At 36.0% G+C, this 10,360-nt stretch overlaps 1 protein-coding gene across 2 annotated transcripts in view; it reads left to right on the plus strand.

The window, feature by feature from the left end:
* The window catches only part of syn3 (synapsin III), a 55,740-nt gene that overhangs the window by 7,463 nt on the left and 37,917 nt on the right, over positions 1-10,360 (plus strand). For both annotated transcript variants that reach the window (XM_082166966.1, XM_082166967.1), the window contains exons 3-6: positions 2,175-2,232; positions 5,399-5,490; positions 8,035-8,191; positions 10,249-10,338. In XM_082166966.1, coding sequence (XP_082023092.1) covers positions 2,175-2,232; positions 5,399-5,490; positions 8,035-8,191; positions 10,249-10,338 — 397 coding nt within the window. The remainder of the gene's footprint in view (positions 1-2,174; positions 2,233-5,398; positions 5,491-8,034; positions 8,192-10,248; positions 10,339-10,360) is intronic.

Consider the following 10,360-nt stretch of genomic DNA (forward strand, 5'->3'; position numbering starts at 1 on the left):
TGTATATGATTTGAAGTAAGCCGGGGTGGGGTGGTTTGGTTATGTCCTTTTCTTTTCTTGTTTTCTGTTATCTGTTTAAAATCTAAATTGTAAAAGTTGTCTATTTCATGTAACTCGATTCAGTTTTCAATAAAAATATGTAAAAAAATAAATAAAAAATCTTATGACGGAATGGAAATTCCGAAAAAATCATGAAAAGTAATAATACAATACACGAGAATTAATAAAAAGATTTACAATTCATGGAACATAATAATACAATCAGAAAAGGTCATGGGAATCAATACAAATTTAAAAACAAATCATGAAAATTAATTAAATTAAAAGATCATAGAATTTAATCAAATCTGAAAATGCCATAGAAAGTAATAACATTTTTTATAATTATGGAAATTAATCAAATTCAATAAATCATAGAAATTAATTAAATCTGGTTTTTTTTAAAGAATCATGGAAATAAAAAAACTAATTTTAAATCATAGAAATTAATCAAATTAAAAAAGAAATCATGGAAATGAATAAAATCTGAAAAAGTCATCGAAATGAATAAAGAAAAACATTCAAATTAAAAATAGAATCTCTACAGAAAATATAAAAAATTTCTAGTTATGCGAAGCTCTGACATTTTTTATTGAGTTGAAACAGCTGAGAAATTGCCTTTTGTGAGTTAAAATAATTTTAAAAACTCTATTCCGTGATAACAAACAAGTGGAAAGTCATATAAATACATTATTGAACCCTGAAGAACATGCCTATTATGAATACATGAATTATGTAAGAATTTGAATAGAATCTATATTTGTAAAGCGGTTCTGTGGGAGCAGCCGAAGCACTGACTGTGTTTCACCACTAGAGGGAGTGAGAGTCCATCACAGACCAGCAGGTGGCGCTAGACACACACACACACACACACACACACACACTTCTCTTCATGCAATCAGAGCCGGCCTGTGAGTTAATGTGAGGCGTCATATAGAGATACACTGAGTCAGATGCTGATGTCTGGGAAACTCATCGTCCCTGACACTCTCATGAAGATCTGTGTGTGTGTGTGTGTGTGTGTGTGTGTGTGTGTGTGTGTGTGTGTGTGTGTGGGCATTCCTGAGTGCAGTCAGAGAGAGTCTGGGAGACTCGGACTCGTTCCCAGCGCTGATGATCGGAGTGAGGACACAAACACAGCTTCTGTCACAGCGCCTGTCTCAAAAGGGAATTCAATGAATAATATTATAACAAAAATACATAAAATTATACTAAAATAAATAATAGCAAAATAACTCTGATACTAATAAATAATTGATAAATAAATAATAATAACAAAATAAATGTATAATAAATAAAATATAAGGAATAATATAGATATATATAATATAGATAATATAGATAACGAAAATGTAAGTAGAATAAAGAATAATTATTAATAATAATACATAAATAATAATTATTTATAAATTGAATTTAATGAATATTATAATCATAAAAACTACACTAAAATAAATAATAGCAAAATTGAATATAATTAATAATAATATTATAACAAAATAACAAAAATACTTTAATAAAATAAATTCAATTAATAATACAATCTAAAAAGTCATGGAAATGAATAAAATCTAATAAAATAAATTAAAACATATTTATCAATAAAATATAATAATAATAACAAAATAAAATAAATATTTAAAATAATTAAAATAACAATAAATAATAAATATAAAATAATATTTTAATAATAAATTATAAAGATAATATTAAAATAATGACATTATAATGAATAATAAATATAAAATTATAATAACATCAATAAATAATAACTTACAAATTAAATTAATAATAATAATATTAATAATAAAAAACAAAATGTACAAATAAAATAATTTAAATAATAATAAATATACATATAAAATAATAATTAAATAAATTGTCATTTATTAATAGAATATAATAAATAATAATAACATCAATAAATAATGATTTATAAATACAATACTATTAAAAATAATACTAACTCTATGAGGATTAACTGTAATGCTGTGCGTCGAGGTCAGAGTCCGTGAAGTGGCTCTACGTTACTGAAGCGTGTGCTCGTTCAGTGATGCGTGAGGAAGCAGAGCCGGAGATCGGCTCGAGATCGCCGGTGTTTCAGTGTTTACTGTGACATTACTCATGTTTTCCAGGGCGAAGTACTTCAGGGGAAGGAAGCTGAACGGAGAGTACGAGATCCGTGTGGAGCAGGTGAGCCCAATGAACAAAACCAGCTCCAGATGTTCATGTGACACACCCATAACATCTGCACCGCACATCTGTGAACCGTTGTTGTGCTTCGACTACTGTTCACCAACACACACCCTGTCTGCATCTCACACACACGACCCCGACGGTTATAGGACCGGAAGGCCTCTGGAAGCCCCTTACATTTAAATATATTGACGTAATCAAAGTGTGTGATCATAAGCGCTGTCTCAGAACGAGCCGTTCGCACATTCTGTACAGTGATGTCACTTTTGCACAAGCCCCGCCCACAACTGTTGACGGACACTGCTGGATTAGCATAGCCCCGCCCCTGAGTGAGCTGTACAAACACTATGGAAGTAAAATAATGGCAAATGTTTGTGAAACAAAAAAGCTTGTTGAATTGCACTAATTGAAAAAAAATCTGCATTTTTATGGGCTGAAATTCAACATGGTCGTATATTTAAGCTGTGAATATTTCAATTCAAAACATTTCACACACATTTTCATCATTAAAAATTCAATAATCCATTAACAACCTATAATATTTGACAGGCCATTTTCGGTCCATTTCATTTCGCTTTACAGAATCGCTTCCACAAATTCAGTGGTTCAAATTCGACAGATTTCAGATTCCAGGATTTGACATCCGGGAAGCGCAGGAACATCAGTAGATCACCGATTCATAATCTCTATCTGCTGTTAGTCAACTTTGTAATTGCGACCGCTGACATTTCAGTGCGTGAGATTGTCCTGTTTGTTTGTTGCATGAGCTCTTGAAGCAGGAGCTGCTAAACTAAACACTCTGAGGACATCAGAGACTTCTTTTAAATCTTGTGAAAAGGGGCATAATGGGTTCCCTTTAGCTCCGCAGCTTCAGATGTAAACAGAGCTTGAGTTCAGGCGAGTTTATCTCCAGATAAGGCTGAGGTTTATCAGCTGCTCCACAACAGAAGCTCTGTGCTCCTCCAGGCCGGCGTTCACAGTCCTGTGATGTTCTCCGACATCTGCTCGTCCTCGGCTGAGCTCCGGCACATCTGGATCCAGTCTGACGCTCCAGATGTTTGTCCTCGTGGCCCTTCTCTTCAAACGTTATTCGTGTTCTTCATGACTTCAGAGTAGAGTTATTATCGTAAAACAATTATTTTTATTTTTTATCGTATAAGTAAAACTCAATCCATACAAAATATTTTCATTACTTGACATAGAAACTAAAATAACTTGTTTATCTGGCTGTTTTTCTGTGCTGAGTATGTCTCATTTCACCACTGAGACTCTGTTTGTACAGATATTATGATTATTTTGTCCTGTGTGTGTGTGTGTGTGTGTGTGTGTGTGTGTGTGTGTGTGTGTGTGTGTGTGTGTGTGTGTGAGCTCTGGTCATGTGATCGGGTGAAAGGCACCTTGCATTCTTCACCCTAATGACACCCATTAGCTTCGGCTCCAAAAATACCTGCCAGGATTCCAGATGGATCATGACGCCAGCGCAGACTTGGAAAGCACTGTGGACTGTGTGTGTGTGTGTGTGTGTGTGTGTGTGTGTGTGTGTGTGTGAGAGAGAGAGAGAGAGAGAGAGAGAGAGAGAGAGAGAGAGAGAGAATATGATGACTTTTTATAATGTGTCTGAAGAGTCTCTTCTGCTCTCCACGGCTGCGTTTATTTGATCAAAAATACAGTAAAAAACAGTGAAATATTATTATAATGTAAATCATCTGTTTTCTATGTGAATATATAGTAAAGTGTAATTTATTCCTGTGATCAAAGCTGAATTTTCAGCATCATTACTCCAGTCTTCAGTGTCACATGATCCTTCACAAATCACTCTAATATGATGATTTGATGCTCAAGAAACATTTATGATTATTATCAGTGTTGAAAACAGTTGTTTTTTGAGAGAGGGATCTATTGGATACGTAAAAAAAACAACAACATTTATATAGCACTAAAAGACTTCATTTCCCAGAATGCATCACCTGTGTTGCAGTTCACTTAATTCTTCTCCAGTTCAAACATTTCAAGCATCAGATCGCAGTGATAAACTCTTCATCAGGGTTAACGAGTGTGTGTTTGGATGAGTGCAGACGTCAGCGGGAAGAAAACACAGATCTGGCGTTTGTCTCTTGGACTTTCTCCTGTTTTTCTCTCCCAGCAAGAGAAGCCTGAATGCGAGACCGTAACCATGGCAACCCAGTCTGGCACGCCTCCCGTGCTCTCGGCCAATCGAGTGTCTTCGAGCCAGCCGACCAATAGGAGTGACTTATGTGTGTGTCCTCTAACTGCTGTTTGACCTTCGTGTGTGTGTGTGTGTGTGTGTGTGTGTGTGTGTGTGTGTGTTGACGTCCACGTCCTTGAATACGAGAGCATATAGCGCGGGCTAAGTCGTTTATTATCACTCAGGTTTTTTTTTTTTTTTTTTTTTTTTTTAATTAATACATTAAATTAATCAAATGGATCATTTATAAAGTTACAAAAGATTCTGTTTCAAATAAATGCTGTTCTTTTGAACTTCTAATTGATCAAAGAATCCTAAACAAATCAATGTATCACAGTTTGAAATGCATGAAAGGAATAAATTACACTAAACAGCTGTTTTACATTATAATAATATTTCACTGTTTTTACTGTATTTTTGATCAGATAAATGCATAATCTTACCAATCCCAAATTTTGGACCTTCTATATTTGATGTTAATTTTATAACTAACTGTTTGCCATGAATGGCTGTTTGATGTCTATTATTTTGGTGTTTTATATGGAGCAAAAAATATAAATATAAAGAAATATTAATAAAGTTAATGTGTGACGCTGGTTTACGGCATCAAAATATTAGATTTTGTGTTTATAGACTAGAAATCTCATATCTGTGCCTTCAAAAAGCTGATTTATAGTTGTGATTAAACCGCTGGATTTCTGACCAATAGCGTGAGTTTGGGGGCGGGGCAATCTGTTTCACTGACCAATGGAAACCTGTTTGAAAACATTCATTCATTATTTTATGTATTTTTCTCCGTTTCTTCGGCTCAGTGTGATTCTGTGTCTCGCTGATCACATTTCTTGAGTTTAATGAGGGCTGATGGGTAACGCGCGTCATGTGACCAACTCAGAATAGGTGTAAGTTTTGTCATATTTGATCCGTTTAACTCTGATGAGCCTGTGGTGTGTGTTTCAGGCCGAGTTTTCTGAGCTCAATCTGGCGTCGTACGTGAACTCGGGCTGTACGGTGGACATGCAGGTCAACCGAGGAGGAACCAAAGTCGTCAGGTATGAGGTTTACTCATATATAACACACACACACACACTACCAGGCAAACGCTCTGGATCGGTTAGATTTTTAAAATGTTTTTAAAAGAAGCATCATTACAAATCTGACCGATCCAGAGCGTTTGCCTGGTAGTGTACGACTGCTGTAATATCAGCTGTGTGTGATTAAAGTCTCTCGCAGCTCCTGGTTCTCTGTGTCCCACTGAACAACAATAAACCGCAGGTGTGATTTGAGACGTTGTATTAATAAACCTCATCTTCATGAAAACACATACTACAGTCTGTAGTTACACACACACACACACACACACACACACACACACACACACACACACACACACACACACACACACACACACACACAGATGTCCATCATCTGCCAAACACATGGAGTCAGTGTGATTATTTACACCTGCCTCACTTAACCACACATCTTATACTAGTTTAATAAAAGCCACTATTAATAGTTGTGCTGTAACTCAGTCTCTCAGTCAAAAGTCTGGGGTCAGCTGCAGTTATGTGATCAAAAATACAGTAAAAACAGTGAAATATTATTATAATGTAAATCATCTGTTTTCTATGTGAATATATAGTAAAGTGTAATTTATTCGTGTGATCAAAGCTGAATTTTCAGCATCATTACTCCAGTCTTCAGTGTCACATGATCCTTCAGAAATCACTCTAATATGATTTGATGCTCAAGAAACATTTATGATTTTTATCAATATTGATACAGTTATTTACACCTTTATTTTAGGATTCTTTGATGAATAGAAAGTTCAAAAGAACAGCATTTATCTGAAAAATTATCTTTTGTAACATTGTAAATGTCTTTACTGTCGCTTTTGATCAATTGAACGAATTATTGATAAATTAAAGTATTAATTTCTGAGGGATAGTGAACAAACCAAAACTATTTTACACATTTTACATTTTCTGAGATGCTGCCATGCAAAAAAAACCAGTTCCTGTTGTTAATAAGTATTTTTGTCTTGTTTTCAAGGTAAAGTATCCTTGGAATAAGGACGATACGATATCAAGACTTGTTTTCATAGATTGTGTGTTTGTTTTGTCTTTCTGCACTGGCAGATTATACACTTGTTTATGAAAAAGTCAGTACAGCAAGACAAAACAAAACGTATCAATGAGACAATCTTTGCAAATCTGAGTATGATAAGTAAATGTATCTTAGTTAAAAAAAAAAATAGCTGTCTGTTTTTGCCGAACTATTTCAATGACTGGAGAGAGTGTGTCCAGGATGAGGATAAACACACTCGTCAGACCGAACGTACATGTTTGGATTCTGAGCCTCTGACGTGGATCTTCATAATGGTGTTTTTGTGCGTTTATCTGTGTGTTTCTCAGCACATGTTCGCGCAGTGACAGATATGATGGTGCAGCTGCTGCGGTTCGTCTCAATCGGATCATTTGCTGCACATTCTTCTGCGTTCCTCGAACACACAGGCGCTTTTAAGAGCTTCTGTTCAGTCTGTAATCATCATCTGCTCTTTCTATTTCTAGATGCTTTCAAAAAGATTGAATCCAATATTTTGTGATAGTATAGCATAATTAGAGATTTATAAGCAATTTAAAAGGCGGAAAAGGCCATTTTCAGCACAAGGGATAACAGTAATAATGACGGCTCTGTTAAACCAGCTGTTAACTAGTGCTCATACACTTAAACCAGCAGTTAACTAGCGTTCAGACGCTTAAACCAGCAGTTAACTAGCGTTCAGACGCTTAAACCAGCAATTAACTAGCGCTCAGATGCTTAAACCAGCAGTTAACTAGCGTTCAGACGCTTAAACCAGCAGTTAACTAGCGGTCAGATGCTTAAACCAGCAGTTAACTAGCGTTCAGACACTTAAACCAGCAGTTAACTAGCGCTCAGATGCTTAAACCAGCAGTTAACTAGTGTTCAGACGCTTAAACCAGCAGTTAACTAGCGCTCAGACGCTTAAACCAGCAGTTAACTAGCGTTCAGTCGCTTAAAACAGCAGTTAACTAGCGTTCAGACGCTAAAACCAGCAGTTAACTAGTGTTCAGATGATTAAACCAGCAGTTAACTAGTGTTCAAATGATTAAACCAGCAGTTAACTAGTGTTCAGACGCTTAAACCAGCAGTTAACTAGTGTTCAGAAGCTTAAACCAGCGGTTAACTAGTGATCAAATGATTAAACCAGCAGATCCAGCACTTAACTAGCATTCAGACGCTTAAACCAGCAGTTAACTAGCGTTCAGGCGCTTAAAACAGCAGATCAGCGTTCAGAAGCTAAAACCAGCAGTTAACTAGTGTTCAGATGATTAAACCAGCAGTTAACTAGTGTTCAAATGATTAAACCAGCCGTTAACTAGTGTTCAGACGCATAAACCATCAGTTAACTAGTGTTCAGATGATTAAACCAGCAGATCCAGCAGTTGACTAGCTTTCAGACAACAGTTAACTAGTTTAGTAGACGTGCTCCAGTGATCCTCATTTATACTCTTGAATGAAATGCTTTTAAATGATTCTGTGCGTCCCTGATTTAGTTTTTCTCTCTCCAGATCGTTCAAGCCAGATTTTGTGCTGGTCCGCCAGCACGCCTACAGCATGACCCCAGGCGAGGACTTCAGGAGCCTCGTGATCGGCCTGCACTACGGGGCCGTTCCCAGCGTTAACTCGCTCTTCTCCATCTATAACTTCTGCAGCAAACCCTGGGTGGTGCGTTTATTATCCGTTAATACCGAGAGAACAGTCACACAGTCAGTTGTTAGTGAAGCACAGGAACAGGTTTTATGAGCACATGGCAGACACACAAAAATGAACCTATTTAAAAACACACATATACACACACTTTACACAAGCTTTCAACTTCTTCAATGAGAGTAAAACAGGTCTGATCTGAGCAGAAAGATTGTGTTATGTAGACAAAATATTGTTATAAACACTCTTATTCTAAACCAGCAGTTAACTAGTGTTCAGACGCTTAAACCAGCAGTTAACTAGTGTTCAAATGATTAAACCAGCAGTTTACTAGTGTTCAGACGCTTAAACCAGCAGTTAACTAGTGTTCAGACTCTTAAACCAGCAGTTTACTAGTGTTCAGACTCTTAAACCAACAGTTAACTAGTGTTCAGACGCATAAACCAGCAGTTAACTATTGTTCAGATAATTAAACCGGCAGTTAACTAGTGTTCAGACGCTTAAACCAGCAGTTAACTAGTGTTCAGACGCTTAAACTAGCAGTTAACTAGTGTTCAGATGCTTAAACCAGCAGTTAACTAGTGTTCAGATGCTTAAACCAGCAGTTAACTAGTGTTCAGATGCTTAAACTAGCAGTTAACTAGTGTTCAGATGCTTAAACCAGCAGTTAACTAGCGTTCAGACGCTTAAACCAGCAATTAACTAGTGTTCAGACTCTTAAACCAGCAATTAACTAGCGTTCAGATGCTTAAACCAGCAGTTAATTAGCGTTCAGACGCTTAAACCAGCAGTTAACTAGCGTTCAGACGCTTAAACCAGCAATTAACTAGTGTTCAGACGCTTAAACCAGCAATTAACTAGTGTTCAGACTCTTAAACCAACAGTTAACTAGTGTTCCGCTTAAACCAGCAGTTAATTAGCGTTCAGACGCTGAAACCACCAGTTAACTAGCGTTCAGACGCTTAAACCAGCAATTAACTAGTGTTCAGATGCTTAAACCAGCAATTAACTAGTGTTCAGACGCTTAAACCAGCAATTAACTAGTGTTCAGACGCTTAAACCAGCAATTAACTAGTGTTCAGACGCTTAAACCAGCAATTAACTAGTGTTCAGACGCTTAAACCAGCAATTAACTAGTGTTCAGACTCTTAAACCAACAGTTAACTAGTGCTCAGACTCTTAAACCAGCAATTAACTAGTGTTCAGACTCTTAAACCAACAGTTAACTAGTGTTCAGACGCATAAACCAGCAGTTAACTAGTGTTCAGATGCTTAAACCAGCAATTAACTAGTGTTCAGACTTCAGACGCTTAAACCAGCAATTAACTAGTGTTCAGATGCTTAAACCAGCAATTAACTAATGTTCAGACTTCAGACGCTTAAACCAGCAATTAACTAGTGTTCAGATGCATAAACCAGCAGTTAACTAGCGTTCAGATGCTTAAACCAGCAGTTAACTAGCATTCAGATGCTTAAACCAGCAGTTAACTACATTAGTTAACATGAACTAATAATGAACTGCACTTATACAGCATTTATTCTTTGTTCATGTTAATTTCAACATTTACTAATACTTTATTAAAATCTTGTTAACATTAGTTAATGCACTGTAACATGAACAGCTGTATTTTTATGAACTAACGTTAACAAAGATGAACAAATACAGTAACAAATTGATTGCTCATGGTTAGTTCATGTTAGTTAATACATTAATGAACCTTATTGTAAAGTGTGTTACACAGCAAAAGTTCTCAATTTAGATTTATATTAAATATTACTCAAAAAAAATTATTTCCCCAAAGACAAAAACAAAGATTATTTACTATACTAAACAAAGAATGATGAATATTGTATTAAATGTTAGTTAATGTTAGTGCATTAATCGTTAACTAATGGGAACTTATTGTAAAATCTTAGTAGATAGGCTTCAAGTAAAGTGTTACCAAAGTCGTTTAGAGGTGTAGTGAGTTTAGATGGAAGATGAGGAAGACAAACTTTGTGTTCTTCATAATAATGAATCACTCAGGAACATAAAAACGCTTGTGCTGATGTGTTTTTGTGTCTTCATTCTGCAGTTCTCTCACATGATCAAGCTCTATCAGAATCTGGGTCCGGAGAAGTTCCCGCTCAATGAGCAAACCTTCTTCCCCAACCACACTCAGATGGTAAGTCACTGCTTTGACTACT

The sequence above is a fragment of the Leuciscus leuciscus genome, assembly GCF_965113295.1.
Source record: "Leuciscus leuciscus genome assembly, chromosome: 4".
Classification (NCBI taxonomy): domain Eukaryota; kingdom Metazoa; phylum Chordata; class Actinopteri; order Cypriniformes; family Leuciscidae; genus Leuciscus; species Leuciscus leuciscus.